This window comes from Vombatus ursinus, unplaced genomic scaffold (genome assembly GCF_900497805.2).
Source record: "Vombatus ursinus unplaced genomic scaffold, bare-nosed wombat genome assembly UNPS02000580.1, whole genome shotgun sequence".
Lineage (NCBI taxonomy): Eukaryota > Metazoa > Chordata > Mammalia > Diprotodontia > Vombatidae > Vombatus > Vombatus ursinus.
Window position 1 is genome coordinate 890,904 of NW_020940358.1, and position 16,625 is coordinate 907,528.

Here is a 16,625-nt window from a genome sequence, read left to right on the forward strand (position 1 = left end):
TTACAACTAAGATGAGTGGAAAGCTAGAGAACGTCTTCTATGCTCTGGGATGTGGAACCAGGTATCCAGGTATCTGCAAGTCCACTCTAATTACTCTTCCTCATCTTCCATGCTGGCCCTAGCAACCTGTTTGCCCAGGAACTGGTACCGTCCATTCACAGAACCAGTGCTCTTGTGCTCAGTCTGGTTTCCTACCTCCCGAAAAATGGGGATGAATCATAACTAGCTTTCCCTGGAAGTCCATGGGGTGGTTCAAGATAAATAACTAAGCCCAACACTCTTTACAAGTTGAGAGAGAGATGGGATGTGTATTCACTCTCCCACCACACCAACCCCCTAGTCGGTCGCCAACTCTACCCAGTCTCTTAAGTCCTGAGCCACTGAGAGGGTGAGAAAAAGCTGAATCTTCCTCCCTGGAGCAGAGGCTTTGGAGAAAGTGCTAGCTAGAGCAGCAGAATCTGCCCCATGGGGCAGGAAGGAGCTGGACTCTGTGCTTTATGATTTAACTCTAGGCCACCTCGTTCCCTTGTTATCCAACTGGTGATAGTAAAGTCCAGGGCTACTTCCACCAGGAAGCCCAGCAGACATTTAGCACGCCTCTACGGGAATGGTACTGGGCATGCGCGCCAGAAACTTTTCAGGGGTGGGAGGGAGCGGGGGAGGAAGACCCTTTAGCTGACCCAGTCCAAGGACCCGGAGGCCCAACCCACAGGTAAGAGGAGAATATTTGCTGGCGTTGGGAGCCTATAGGTTGCCTGGCCCTGGAAGCGCGTGACATTAGCTCAGTTCCTGGACCGGTCACGAGTGCTCTGTGCTAGCTTAAGGCGGGAGACCACGTCCTGGAGCAGTCGCGACCTCCTGGGGACGTTCCACGGGCTCTGGCTTCTGCTTCTGCTGGTGGTGGTGCCTGGAGCGCAGGTATGGTGTCAGAGCAAGAGATCCGAGCCAAACTGGAGCGGGCCGGCCAGTCCCATCTCCTGCGCTTCTGGGCTGAGCTGGAGCCGGCCGAGAGGGCGTCCCTGCTCACCGACCTGGCCCTGCTGGACTCTGACGAACTGAGGGAGCACTGCCAGCGGGCGGCTGCGGCCTGCGCCCAGGAGCAGGGTCCTCTGGAGCGCCTGGACTCCAGGATGCAGCCGGTGCAGCCCGAGTTCCTGGGCAGCGTGCGCAGGAGCGACCCCCAGACCCTGCAGCGCTGGGAGGAGGAAGGTAAGACCGGGGTGCGAGATCGGGGGTCCTGCCTAAGGCAGAGGGCGTGAAAGGGAAGGAGTGGAATGGAAGAGCGGACCAGAGGGCCACAGCTTGACCCAGGGGCCCGCTTTGACTTTAAAGGCATCAGCCCAAGCCTGGGGCAGTGTGGTGAGGGGGACAGACGGAGCGCTGAGTCTGAACTCTGGGGAAGTCCTGATTCATGCTCATCTCCACCCATGTGACTTTAAGCAAAGTGCTTCATCTTTTTGGGCCTCAGTTTCCTGACATTTAAATGTAAGGATTTGGAGCAGATGGCCTAGAAAGGCCCTTTCAACTCCTATTTTCCCTGTGACCTTTTGGAATGCTAGGAGGGAGAGGCACCCTGGGGCAGTGGGAGCTGCTACTTGGCTCACTCCTGCTTTTAATCTGAGCCTCCTAGCAATCAGTTCTTTCAAATCTGTGGGCCCGCCTCCCTGCCCCCTAGAGGTTAGGGAGGAGCTCGGGTTGCCCTATGGAGAAGTGAGGCAGCTGGTGTAATGGACAAGTGACTTCCAGTGGGGCACACAGTGGGCCCTTAATAAATACTTGTTGACTAATTGGTTTTCTCAACTGTAAAATCTTTTCCAGTTCTGACATTCTATGATGTGATCCTTCTTTAAAACGTTAGTGGTTAAAGTCAGTTCCTGTGGTCTGGGATAAGATTAGGAAGGGTTGGAGGGGGAGGGCTGAAAGCCAGTGGCAGTGTGGATGAGTGGATTAGTAGGGGTTGATGGAGCTTTTACTTAAAAAATATTTGCCGCCTGCTATTGTTTGGTGATAGTTCTAGAACTGGTAGCACCAGCAATAAGAGAAGAGAAAGAAATTAAAGACTTAAGGACAGGCAAAGAGGAAACAAAATTATCCCTAGTTACTGATATGATGGCTTACCTTGTCAGAGTGGACATTGATTTAATAAAATAATGAAGGCACACCATCCCACTAAAGAGACAAAATGGCATGTCCTCTTACCATAACCGAGTGAGATCAATCTCAGTCATAGATTTTAGACTAAATAAATAAGACCAGAGTGACATTGCCCACGAAGATTCTTCAGATTCACTGAGGCAACTGATGGGTCCTGTATAAAACCAGGGAGCTTGGGGGAGAGAAAAAAGTTCTACCTAAATTCCGAGAAGGAATTGATCAGTGACAAGGGAGCAGATGTTGCTCTCTGTGTCTCTCTCTACCAGAGAAGAAAGACTTTGTGAATTTCAGATATCTAGAGTACTTCCCATCTTCCCATCACCATCTTAGCATTGCCCCCTGAATCAACTGAGTCAGTGCTGTTGTAAGAATCTAATGAGACAATTTATAAAGCTTTTAGTGTGGTGCTTGGCATACTACAGGTACTTAATAACTGCTTAGGTACCTATGTGGTTTGAGCCAGCTAAGTGGCTCAGTGGATAGAGTACCCAGCCTGGATTCAGGAGGATCTGAGTTCAAATTTGACCTCAGACACATGACACTCACTAGCTGTGTGACTTTGGGCAAGTCACTTAACCCCAACTGCCTCGGCAAAAAAAAGAAAGAAAGAAAGAAATACCAACCTAAAAAATTGGAGGAATGTTCAGTACTCATGGTTGTGCTGTATCAATATAATAAAAATTATGATACTATCAAAGTTAATTTACAAATTTAGTGCTATAACAATTAAATTGCCAAAGAGATACTTTAGAGTTAGACACAACAATAACAAAATTCATTTGGACTGACAAAAGATCTAGAATATCTAGGAATAATGAAAAAAAAATAATGATGGGGGCATAGCACTTCTACGTCTCATACTTTATTGTAGAGCAGCAGACATCAAAACCATTTAGTTTGGATAAAGTAATAGAAAAATAGATGAATGAAACAGACTAGACAGGGAAGCATCAGAGATAATAAAACTCCAATATCCTAGGGTTCAATAAACATAAAGCCATGAATTCCCTAAGACTTTACTATTTAATAAGAATTTCTGGGATAATTAGAAATCAGTTTGGTAGAAATTAGGATTAAATCAATATTTATATCTACAGTATCTGCAATAAGTTCATAATGGATACATGATCTAGATATTTGACTAGAAGAAAAGTGGGGGGAAGCTAGATGGTGCAGTGGATAGAGCACTGGCCCTGGAGTCAGGAGGACCTGAGTTCAAATGTGGCCTCAGACACATAACACTCACTAGCTGTGTGACTAGTCAAGTCACTTAACCCCAATTGCCTCACCAAAAAGCCAAAAAAAAGAAAGAAAGAAAGAAAGAAAGAAAATAAAAGTGGGTAACATACCTTTCACAGCTGTGAGTTAGAGGTGAGTTTTTAAAAGGGACAGACACAATTACAAAAGATAAAATAGATAATTTTGATCACATACAATTGAAAAGCTTTTTCATGAAGGAAATTAATGATAATAAGAATAGTTGTGTTTCAGGAAAAAGTCCATATTAAACATCACTTATAAGGGTTTGATTTCTAAGATTAATTAACTGCTAACAAATATATAAGATAAAAAGGCACTTTATTTCCCTATGACCTTTTGGAATGCTAGAAGGGAGAGGCACCCTGAGGCAAGGAGAGCTGCTACCTATCTGGCACCAGTTCTTTGTCTGAGCCTCCTAGCAATGAATTCTTTCAAATGTGTGTGCCCACCTATTTGCCACCAAGAGGTTAGGAAGGAGCTCAGGTTGCCCTACCTAGGGTTCTGGAATAGGGTTTTTTAAATGCACTGGATCTCAGAGAAGTGAGACAGCTAGTGTAATGGACAAGTCACTTCCAGTTGGGAACATAATGGGCCCTTAATAAATGCTTGTTGACTGACTGATTAGTTTTCTCATCTGTAGTATCTCTTCCAGTTCTGACATTCTGTGATCAGACCTTTCCATAAAACTTTAGTGGTTAAAGTTAGTTCCTGTGCTCCGGGGTAAGATTAGAAGGCATTGGTCGAGGGATAAAAGCCATCTCAGTGTGAATAAGTGAATCAGAGGGGGCTGATGGAACTTTTACTTAAAAAAATAATGTTTGCTGCCTGCTATTATTTGATAATAGTTTAGAAATGGTAGCACTAGCAATAAGAGAAGAGAAAGAAATTAAAGACATAAAGACATAAATAAATAAGACAAAAAGCTATTCTATAGTAAGATAAGGGATCCAAAGATATAAACAATTTTCAAAAGAAGTGAAAATTATTAGTAATCATATGAAGAATACCCCAGTCACTAACAAGAAGAAAAATATGAATTAAAGTAACCCTAAGGTGTTACTTTCCACTCAGAATATTGGCAAAGATGACAGAGGGCCTGAATAGTCAATATTGGAGGGGTTGTGAAAAGACTGGCACACTAATGTATTGTTGGTGGAGTTGTGAATCAACAGAATGTTGTGCACAACAAATTAGAAAGCAGTTTGGAATTTTGCAAATAAAGGGAGTAAAATGTCTATAGCTTTGACCTAGAGTTTCTACTGCTAGGCATATACCCCAGTGAATTAATTGACATAACAAAAGGTTCTATAGATTCCAAAAATATTTATAGCAACACTTTTTATGGTATCAAAGGACTGGACTCAAGAGCAGTGCCCATCAATTGGGGAATGGCTAAACAAATTGTGGTATATGAGTATAATGGAATATTACATTGAAATATTGCTGTAAGAAATGATGAACATAACGTGTACAATGAAGCATGGAAAAATGTATATAAACTAATGCAAAGTAAAGTAAGTGGAATCAAGAAAACAATATATACAATGACTAAAACAATGTAAATGAAAAAAGCAACAGCTACAATCAAAACTGAATGTTGCAAAATTGTGAAGCACAAGGTTTGCCCCAAAGAAGGATAGGAGAAGATACATCTTGCCCCTCCTTTTCAGAAGTGATTGTCCTACCATCTAAGCTAACTATCATCCTGTATCTCTTCTCTTTCACGACTAAACTTCCTGAAAAGGATTTCTATAATTGGTGTCTTTACTTCCTTTCCTTTCACTCTCTTCTTAACTCTTTGCAGTCTGACTTCCCTCTCATTCAACCAAAATTGCTCTCTCTAAAGTTACTAATGATCTCTTAATCCTCATCCTTCTTGACTTCTGTGGAACCTTTGATTGACGCTGTTGATCTCCATCTTCTTGATATTCTTCTTTCTAGGTCTTCATGACACTACCATCTGACATTATTCTCTCTCCTACCATTCTTCTCAGTCTCCTTTGCTGGGTTCTCATCTAGATCATGCCTGCTAATTAGAGATGTTCCTCAAGGCTCTATCCTGGGCCTTCTTATCTTCTCCCTTTACACTATTTCATCTGGTGAACTCATGAGCCCCCATAGATTCAGTTATCATCGGTCTCTATGCAGATGCTTCTCAGATTTGTTTGCCTAGCTCTAACCTTTCTTTTGACCTCCGGTCTTACATCTCCAACTGCTTTTTGGGTATCTCAAACTAGATGTCTTATAGACATCTTAAATACAACATATCCAAAATTAAATCCTCTCCTTTTCTTAATTGCTCTGTTACTAGTGAGGGCAACAACATACTCCCAGTCACCCAAGTTTAGTCAGTCAACAAACACATGCAGGGTACTGTATTAAGTACTCAGTACAAAGAAATTCAAAAGATAGTTCTTACTCTCAAGGCATTCATAGTCAAATGGGAGAGACAACATGCAAACAACTCTGTACAAACAAGTTGTATATAGGATAAATTGGAAATAATCAACAGAGACAAAGATTTACTGTAAAAGGTGGGATTTTAGCTGAGACTTGAAGGAAGCCAGGGAAGCTAGGAGGCAGAGATGAGGAAGGAGAACATTCCAAGTATGGAGAACAGTCAGTGAAAATGCCTGGAGTCTGGGATGGAGTGTCCTTTTTAAAGAACAGCAAGGAGACCAGTGTCACCAAGTCTTAGAGTATGAGGAGGATGTGGGGATGGGGAGATGGTGGGAAGAAGGTTATAAAAAGGATGGAAAAGGTAGGGAGAACAGTTTATGAAGGACTTTGGACACCAGTGGATTTTATATTTGAACTTTGAAGTGATAAGGAACCACTGGAGTTTATTGAGCATCAGGATTGCATAATCACATTGACAGTTGAATGGCAGATGGACTGGAGTGGGGAGAGATTTGTAGCCAAGAGGCCCACCATCAGGGACTGCAGTGGAGAGGCTTGATGCCCCAAACTAGTGGTAGTGTCAGAGGGGAAAAGAGATGTTACTAAGATAAGGTTGACAGACTTTCATAATAGATGGTATATCAGAAGTAAGAGAGATTGAGGATAGCATGTAGGTCTGAGTGACTGGGAGGATGGTGGTGCCCTCAACAGTAGTAGGGAAGTTATGAAAAAGGGAGGTTTTGTTGGGAAAGATGAGTTCAGTTTTGGACATGTTGAGTTTAAGATATCTATGGGACACCCAGTTTGAAATGTCCATTAAGCAGTTGGAATTACCATCCTGGAAGTCAGTAGAGAGTTTACTGTTGGATAAGTGGATTGTGAATCATAAGCATAGTTGTTGTTTGTCCTTCATTCTCAAAGAGGGCCATGATATCAAGATGGTGATGTGAGACTTGCAAGTGAATTGGATTTAAGTGAGGAGGGTTGTGCAAAGTCCCCAGCCTCACTTTCTCCTCCAGAGCCATCTGGGTCTAATGGCAAGATAGAGATCTGGGTTACTGGAAATGACCCTGGATGCAGTGGGAGACCTTGGCCTTTTTTAAACTGAGTTTTCACTTTGACTGAGGCAAGCCCATTTAGTGATTAAGGCTAGGTAAGAAATGAGCCAAGGAATAGCCCCTTTTACCTAATTTAAAAAAAAAATCGGTCTGGGAGGGGAAGACCCTCAGGGTTTCTGGGCAAAACTGAAACAATTATTATTTACTTTCACTGGGAGCCATCCAGGCCCAAACAATGACCATTAAGTGGTGTTTGGGCTGGGACCTATTGTTGGCCAATCAATGAGAGCCAGAATGAATTGGGTTTAAGGTATGTTCTTTAAGAAAGAAATCTAGTAAACCCTAAAATAATCTTGCTAGGATTCAGCCATCAAAAGTTAGATTCCTTTGGGCAGAGTGAGTACCGAAAGGTAAGGATGTGATAACCTATGTGGACTGAGTGACAGGAAGAAGGAAGGGAAAGAAGGAGTTGCATTGCCCAACTGGAACTGGCCAGTTGGGTCCCCAGTGGAGCAGCTCAGACTACTCACTGGTTGTTGTTTGTTCTTCGTTCTCAAACAGGACCATGACATCAGGAAGGGGATGCCATGACTTGCAAGTGAGTCGGATTTAAGTGAGGGAGGCCTATGCAAAGTCACCAGTCTCACTTTCTCCTCCAGAGCCATCTGGGTCCAGTAGCAAGATACAAATCAGGACAACTGGAGATGTCTCCCCCGCCATCAACATAGAGATTATAATCGAATCCATGGGAACTAAAGAGATCAAGTAAAATAATATGGTGGGGGGAGAAGAGGAGACCCAGAACAAAACCTTTTAAGACAGACCCAGTTAGGGGCAGCTAGGTGGCACAGTGGATAGAGCACTGGCACTGAAGTCAGGAGGACCTGAGTTCAAATCTGGCCTCAGACCAAACACTTAACACTAGCTGTGTGACCCTGGCCAAGTCACTTAACCCCAATTGCCTAAAAATAAATAAATAGATAAATAGAGAAAAACAAAAGACAGCCCCAGTTATTGAGCAAGACTTAGATGAAAAAACCTTCACTTGATTCTTCCATCCGTGCTATCAACTTTTGACTTTTGTAGCTAAACTCTTCAAGTCTACCATAGGTAATTCCACTTTCTGTCCTCTCACTTTCTTCTTAACTCTTTATAATTTGGCTTCTGATATTATCATTCCACCAAAACTGCTCTCCCCAAAGTTACTAATGATCTCTTAGTTGCTAAATCCAGTGCCTTTTCTCAGTCCTCATTCTCCTTGACCTCTCTACAGCCTTGATCACTTTCTCCTTCTTGATACTGTCTTCTCTCTAGGTTTTTCCAGACACCACTCTGTCCTAGTTTTCCTCCTACCAACCTGACCTCTCCTTCTGTCTCCTTTTATGAATCCTCTTCTAGATCATGCCCTCTAATCATAGGTGTCCCTCAAGGTTCTGTACTGGGTCCTCTTCTCTTCTCCATCTATACTACTTCACTTGGTGAGCTCTTTAGCTCTCATGGATATAATTACTATCTCTATGCTGATGATTCTCAAATCTACCCTTCCTGCCCCAGTCCCTCTGGTGATGGCCAATCTCACATCTCTAACTTCCTTTCTGACAACTTGAACCGATGTCCAGTAGACGTCTTAAACTCAATATGTCCAAAACAGAGCTTTTTATCTTTCCCTCAATCCACCCCACTCTCTATCTTCCTTTTAACTATGGATGGCAACACCATCTTCCCAGTCCCTCAGGCTAGAAGTCCTGCCAGATTCCTCACTATCTCTCTCTCACCAACCATATCCAAGGTGTTGCCAAGGCCTGCCTATTTCACCTTTGCAACATCTCTCGAATGTGCCCTTTTTTCTCCTATGACATTGCCACCACTCTGGTGCAGTCTCTTATCAGCTCACGTTTGGATTATTGTAGCAGCTTGCTGGTGATTCTGCCTGCCTCAAGTCTCTCATCCTCCAGTCAGCCACTAAAGTAATTTTCCTAAAATTCGGGTCTGATCATGTCAAACCCAATCCTTCCTCCCTCCTACCCCCCAATAAACTCCAGTGGCTTCCTGTTGTCTCCAGGAGCAATACAAAATGTTCTGTTTGACATTCAAAGCTCTTCCTAACCTAGCCCCTTCTACTTTTTGAGTCTTCTTATGATTCAGTAACACTGACCTCCTGGCTGTTCCACAAACCTGACCCTCCATCTCTAGGCTCTGGGCATTTTCTTTGACCTTATCAAATTCCTAGAATGCTTTCCTTCTCCATTCCAACTACTGACCACCTTGGCTTCCTTTAAGTTCCAGCTAAAATCCCACCTTCTTACTATATCATACCTATCAGATTGGGTAACATGACAAAACAGGAAAATGATAAAGGCTGGAGAAGATGTGGGAAAATTGGAGCACTAAAGCATTGTTGGTGGAGTTGTGAACTGATCTAACCATTCTGGAGAGCAGTTTGGAACTATGCCCAAAGGGCTGTAAAAATGTGCATACCCTTTGACCCAGAAATACCACTTCTAGGTCTGTATACTAAAGAGATCATACAAATGAGAAAAGGACCCACATGTACAAAAATATAGCAACTCTTTCTGTGGTGGCAAAGAATTGGAAATTGAGGGGATGTTCATCAGTTGGGAAATGGCTGAATAAGTTGTGGTATATGAATGTAATGTAATACTATTGTGCTATAAGAAATGGTGAGCAGGCAGACTTCAGAAAAACCTGGAAAGACTTACATGAACTGATGCTGAGTGAAGTGAGTGGAACCAAGAGAACATTGTACACAGTAACAGCCACGTTGTGTGATGACTAACTTTGATAGACTCATCTCTTCTTAGCAATGCAAGGTTCCAAGACAACTCCAAACGACTCATGATGGAAAATGCTGTTCACATCCAGAAAAAAAACTATGGAGTCAATGCAGATCAAAGCATGTTATTTGCTCTCTCTCTTTTTTTCTTCTTCTTCTTTTTTTTTTGTTTGTTTGCTTCTTCTTTCTCATGGTTTCTCCCATTGGTTCTAATTCTTCCTTACAACATTACTAATGTGAAAATACATTCAATATGAATGTATATGTAAAGCCTATATCAAATTGCATGCCATCTTGGGGTGGGAAAAAAATTTGGAACTCAAAATCTTATGGAAGTGAATGTTGAAAACTAAAAATAAATAAATTTAAAATAAAATAAAATCCCACCTTCTACAGGAAGCCTTCCTCAACAGCCCTTTTAGTTCCAGTGCCTTTCCTCTGTTATTTCTCATTTATCCTATATTTAGTTCATTTTGTTATATTTGTTTGCATGTTGTCTCCCCCATTAGATTGCTAGCTCTTTGAGGGCAGGGATTTTCTTTTGCCTCTTTTTATATCCCTAGCACTTAACATAGTGCCTGGCACATACATAGTAGGTACTTAATAAATGCTTATATGATTTGATAGAATGGCCTTTCTCCTCTTTCCTGGAAGGGAGGAGTTTGGTACTAGATGGTACTAGATCTTCCCAAAAGAAGGCTGGGTACTAGGCAGGAGACCCCAAAGGCAAGAGACTGATGCATGATGGAATGGTGTTTCTCTTCTCACCCTAACAGAATGGAGACCAGGCAGGAGATGGGTGAGCTGTACAATGGTGTTTCCCCCTTGTGTCAAAAGCAGGAGACTGGTTTGGAATGGAATAGCCTTCCAAACCTAGAAACCGAGGTGTTATTATCCTTGACTCCTCATTTTCTCACACCACCACCAAATACTGTCAAATTGATCTTCCTAACATCTCTTTAAATATGCCCTCTTTTCTCCCTCAACACTGCCACCATCCTCATGCAGACTCTCATTTACTTGAGCCTGGACAACTACAATACCCTGCTGACTGGTCTTCTTGCCAAAAGTCTCTCCCCATTCCAGTCCATCTTTCACTCAGTAGTCAAAGTATTCTTCCAAAACTATAGGTTTGACCAGGTCACCACCACCCCTCACCCCTGATTCAGTATACTCTGGTGTCTTCCTGTTATCTCCATGATCAAATATAAAATCCTCTGTTTGACTTTTAAAGTCCTTCCTCCCTTTCCAGTTTTCTTACACCTTGCTCCCCTCCAGGTACTCTATGATCCAGTGACCCTAGTCTCCTTGCTTTCTCTCTAAACACATGACAGTCCATCTCCTGAGTCTGGGCTTTATTACGAGTTCTCCCCTCTCCTTGGAATTCTCCTCTTCCTCACCCTCACTTTTTGGCTTCTCTGGCTGCCTTCAAGTCTCAGCCAAAGTCCCAAATTCTATAAGAAGACTTTCCAAATCCATCTTAATGCTAAGACTCTGAGATTACATCCAGTTTATCTTATATCTATTTTTGTTTTTTACGTAGTGCATGTTGTCTCCCTGAATTCCTGGAAGGCAGGGGCTGTTTTTTGCATTTCTGTGTATCCCCGGTGCTTTGCACAGAGCCTAGCACATAATGTAGGCATTTAATTGACTCTTGTTGACTTGACATGACTTTTTTGATGTGTTGACTGGTTTTGCTGGTTCTTCTTTTAAAAAAACAAAGTTTATAGTTATTTGTCAAATAGTCCTCATACTCCCTTGACAATCATATTCCCTCTAGAGGTATGGGGACTAGGACTGTGCTGGAGCCAGCTTATACTGGATATAGCCGTTGGTTAAATTTTCAGTGTGAGCATTTATACCTCAGAAATCAACAAACACTACAAATCAGGACTTGATATATTGTTTTATTTAAGAATGTGGTGTAGGCAATGTTAATTATGTTGATTAAATTTGAAAGTATGTCCTGCATATATTTGGGGGGGGGTTGGGAATTGTTAAATATTTACCAGCACATTTGATTGGAAACCCTTGAATTAGATGTTCTTAAAGATTCCTTCCAACTCTAAAGAATACAAGACCTGGAAGAGATTGATCATGTTGTCCAGCCAGGCCAGTCATTTACAAAGAAGGAACCTGAATTCCTTGGAGGGTCCAATCACACAGAATTAGTGGTTGAATCCTGACTGTACCAAAGTTTGAAATTGGAATCTCTCTTCTAGGATTGTATCTTTGAGCTGTTACATTGAATATTAAAACCATTTTTAGTATCTCTAATCAAAACCATTTTAAGAGGAAAACAGCTCTGACTTGGAACCACAGAGAGATTTAGAAACAAATTTTACACTGTCTTTTTTTCTCACTCCCCTGCTGTGGGTTTGCTCTTCTCTGAATGGGGTTGACTGCTGCATGGGCGATACTGGTTGATTGATTGGCAGAATCATTGAACCAGTGGGTGGTTAATTACTCTGCACTGACTTGGAATAAAGAGTGAGTCATCTCCCTGCAGCATTATCGGCAGGCTCTATTGTTTGGTATAAACTCTCATATTCCCTACAAGGCGCTGTAGTGGGTAGGGTGCTAGACCCAGAAGGCCAAACTGAGTGGCCTTTGCTTGTCCTGTAGGTAACAGGAGAACCTCAATTCATCAGAAATACTCCCTTATTGTTGCTTTGGGGTCCTGATTATGAGACAAATATGGTTACCCTCTTCTGATCACCCCAAAGATTAGGTATATATTTTTTTGTAAATAGTATTTTATTTTTTCCAATTACATGTAAAGATAGTTTTCAGCATTCATTTTTATAAGATTTTGAGTTCCAAATTTTTCTCCTTTCCTCTTTCCCCTCCCCCTGCCCCAGACAGCAAGCAATCTGATATAGGTTATACATGTACAATCATGTTAAACATATTTTCATTTTAGTTATGTTGTGAAAGAAACAGAACAAAAGGGGAAAACAGGAAAAAAGTGAAAATAGTGTGCTTTGATCTGCATTCAAACTCCATCAGTTCTTTCTCTGGCCGTGGATAGCATTTTCCATCACAAGTCTTTTGGAATTGTCTTGGATCATTGTGTTGCTAAGTAATGTTCCTCTGGTTCTGCTCACTTCACTCCTCATCAGTTCACATAAGTCTTTCCTGGTTTTTCTGAAGTCCACCATTTCTTAGAGCACAATAGTATTCCATTATATTCATATACCACAACTTGTTCAGCCATTCCCCAATTGATGGGCATTCCCTCAATTTCCAATTTTTTGCTACCACACAAAGCTGCTATAAATATTTTTGCACATGTAGGTTCTTTTCCCTTTTTTATGATCTTTTTGGGATACAGACCTAGTAGTGGTAATGCTGGATCAAAGGGCATGCACAGTTTGATTGCACTTTGGGTCTAATTGATTAGATATATTCTTAAACCTTTTCCATGCTGCTCCCCACCTTACATTTCATAGTGATCTATAGATATGCCACCTAGACTGATTGCTCCAATCCTTTAAATTAAAAATTTTTATTTTCATTTTCAAAGTCTTTTTCTCCTTCTACCCCCTTCCCCGTCATTGAGAAAACAAGAAATATAATACCCATTATACATATGAAGTCATGCAAAATGTATTTCTATGTTTAAATTTTTTAAATTAGAAAAAAAAATTTTTTTTAAGGCAATTGGGGTTAAGTAACTTGCCCAGGGTCACACAGCTAGTAAGTATCAAGTGTTTGGTCTGAGGCCGAATTTGAACTCAGGTCCTCCAGACTTCAGGGCCTGTGCTCCATCCGCTGTGCCACCTAGCTGCCCCCTAAATTAGAAATTTTTAATATTTACATTTATTTTGACATAAAATATCTTTAAAAACTGTTTATTTTTAACGTTTATTTAGCACTTACTATGTGCCCAGGCACAGTTATTATGTCATTTAGTCCTCACAGCAACGTTGGGAAGTAAGTGCTATTGTTATCTCTGTTTTACAGATGAGGAAACTGAGGCAACCAGAGGTTAAGTGACTTGACCAGGGTTGCTCATCTAGTAAGTGTTCCAGGCCACATTTGAACTTAGATCTTCCTGACTTGGATCTATATACTGTGCCATCTTACTGCCTCGATTTCTACAATCCAACGTGGAACCAATTTATATTCCCACTTCTCCAGTAACAAGTTCCATGAGCCTTGAGCATTGTGGCATAGTGGAAGGAGCCCTGGATTTGAAATCAGAAGACCTTAGTTTGAAGCCTGGCTTCAGCCACTTACTACCTCTGTGACTGTGGGCAAAACACTTCTCTAGGCCCAAGTTCATCAGCAAAATGGGGGTTAGACTATATGACCTCTAAGAGCTTTACAACCTCATAATTTTATGATCCTTTGTTCTGTTAGGTGAATGAAATAGGATGGTTCATCATCACTGAGTTTCCAAGATGCCCTTAGATTAATAATAATAATAATAATAATAACAACAACAACCACAACAAACAAGATTTAGTGCTTTACAAATATCATCATTCAAGCCTCTCAACAACCTGTGAAGTTAGTGCTATTATTATTCCCATTTTACAGATGAGGAAACTGAGGCACACAGTGAGTTCACAGATTTTTGCCAGAGTTAGGAACGACAAGTCCAGCATTCTGCACTGCAATAGCTAGAGTTTAAGAGTTATAGTTCTAGTGATCACGCTTTTATGAACAAGCCCATTTTTCTTACTTCCATCCCCTCTGTGATTTCATTCAAATTTAATTGAATTTCATTCAGATCTACATTTTGCTGGAGACCTATAGAACAGAGATAGGCAGACATTGAGGCCAAAGCTGGGGCAGCTAGATGGAGCAGTGGATAGAGCACTGGGCTGGAGTCAGGAAGACTCATCTTCCTGACCTCAGACACTTACTGGCTGTGTGATCCTACACAAGTCATTTGTCCCTGTTTGCCTTAATTTGTCATCTAATAAAATGTGCTGGAGAAGGAAATGGCAAACCACTCCAGGATCTTTGCCAAGAAAACCCCAAATAGGGTCATGAAGAGCCAGTCATGATTGAACAACTGGGGCCAAAGCTGGTAAATAATATATGACACTGAGGTAGGTAGTACACGTATTATTATCTCCATTTTACAGATGTGGAGATAGAGACTTAGAGAAGGGAAGCTAGAGCTCTAGTTTCCCTCAAAGCCCAGCTCAAGCATCGCTTCCTGCAGGAGGCCTGTTCTGATCTCTCCAGCTGCTAGGGCCTCTTCCACTCCCTGAAATGCTCCTGCATTTATTTATTCATTCATTCAACTTATTTATTTATTTATATTCATTCATCCATTCATTCAATTTATTTGTGTGTGTACATGTGTAAACACACACACAAAAACATGCATTGTTATGTCCTTTTGACATGCATACATATTGGAAGGTTTTTTGTCTTTTGTTTTTGATAGAATGTAATCTCCGTAAGGGTAGAGACCATTTAATTTTTGTCTTTGCATCCCCCAATACCTAGCACAGTACCTGGCACATAGTAGGTACTCAATAAATGTATGCTGACTGATTGATTGAAGTGACTTATCAAAGGGGTCATATTACTAGTAAGTGCCTAAGCCAGATTGGGATCCAGCTGTTTGTACTCCTAAGTATTATTATAAATTATTATAAACTCAACATTCTCTTAAGGTCAAAGATTTAGAGCTGGAAGGAACCTCATAGGTCATCTAGCTCAACCCCCTCCTTTTTACAGATGAAGAAACTGAGGCACCAAGAGGTTAAGTGATTTGCCCAAAATTTCCTAGGCAAGAAATGTCAGAGCCAGGATTTAAACCTAGGTCAACAAATGCAAATAAAATATGGAATTGAATCCTAAATATAATCAGAACTATTTATATTTTTATTAACAGATATGTGCATACAAGATTATATATATTATAGGGTATGATAATACATAACATATAGAATATATAATTATATATAACGCACCATGTCTTGAAAGTCTTAGTTCAGTTTAAAGCTTTAATAGCTTAAAATTGCATTCAGACTTCTGTAACACTTTGTATAAACTTTAAGAAGATAATAGCAATTTATTTGTCCTGTGTTCTTTTATCTCTCTTCTGTACTTAAAGAGTTTGTATGACTGTATTTTTAAAATATAGTCATAGTCTCTGTTTAGGTTGTTCTAAATCTATTTTCCTCATGTTGAATCACTTCATGTGTCATTCCTCTTGCCTGGTATTTTTCCTATTTGTCATTTTTATGGCAAAAGAATACTAGATGGCCCCTAAGGTCCTTTCCGGCTCTAAATCTAGCATCCTAAGTATGCCATAATGTTCTACAATTTACTCAATCATTCCTCAATCTTTGAACAAGTACATTGTTTCCAGTGTTTTGCTATTACAAATGGATATTACAAGTAGTAACTATTTTTGTAGAGATAGATCTTTTTTCCCCCCCACTTTCAGGATGTTATTAACTATCCTGCAGTGAGGCCACCTGCTCAAAGATAACTGTGTTTTTTTTATTTTTATTTTTTTGGTGAGGCAGTTGGGGGGGGGTGTTTAAGTGACTTGCCCAGGGTCACATAGGTAGTAAGTGTCAAGTGTCCAGGCTGGATTTGAACTCTGGTTCTCCTGACTCCAAAGCTGGAACTCTATCCACTGTGCCATCTAGCTGCCCTGGTCAAAGGTAGTTCTTAATTTGGGGCTTACTCTCCAAAAGCTTGCTACTGTTTATATCCCAACAATGTCGTAAAGTATCTGTTTCCCTATGGACAATCTATTTTATTCTTTTAATGTGTTGTTAACAATTTGATGGGTGGAATATGGTATCTTTTTTTCTTTTCTTTTTAGGCAATTAGGGTTAAGTGACTTGCCCAGGGTCACACAGCTAGTAAGTGTCAAGTGTTTGGTCTGAGGACAAATTTGAACTCAGGTCCTCCTGCCTTCAGGTCTGGTACTCTATCCACTGCACCACCTAGCTGCCTCATGGAAGGTGGTATCTTAA

General features: G+C 41.0%; 1 protein-coding gene across 1 annotated transcript in view; it reads left to right on the top strand.

Moving 5' to 3' along the window:
* The first annotated feature begins 639 nt into the window (after nt 1-639).
* Nucleotides 640-16,625, top strand: part of UAP1L1 (UDP-N-acetylglucosamine pyrophosphorylase 1 like 1) — a 36,462-nt gene continuing 20,476 nt past the window's right edge. Inside the window, exon 1 of the mRNA XM_027851237.1 lies at nt 640-1,209. Within this exon, the coding sequence (XP_027707038.1) occupies nt 921-1,209 (289 nt within the window). The 5' untranslated portion in view covers nt 640-920. The remainder of the gene's footprint in view (nt 1,210-16,625) is intronic.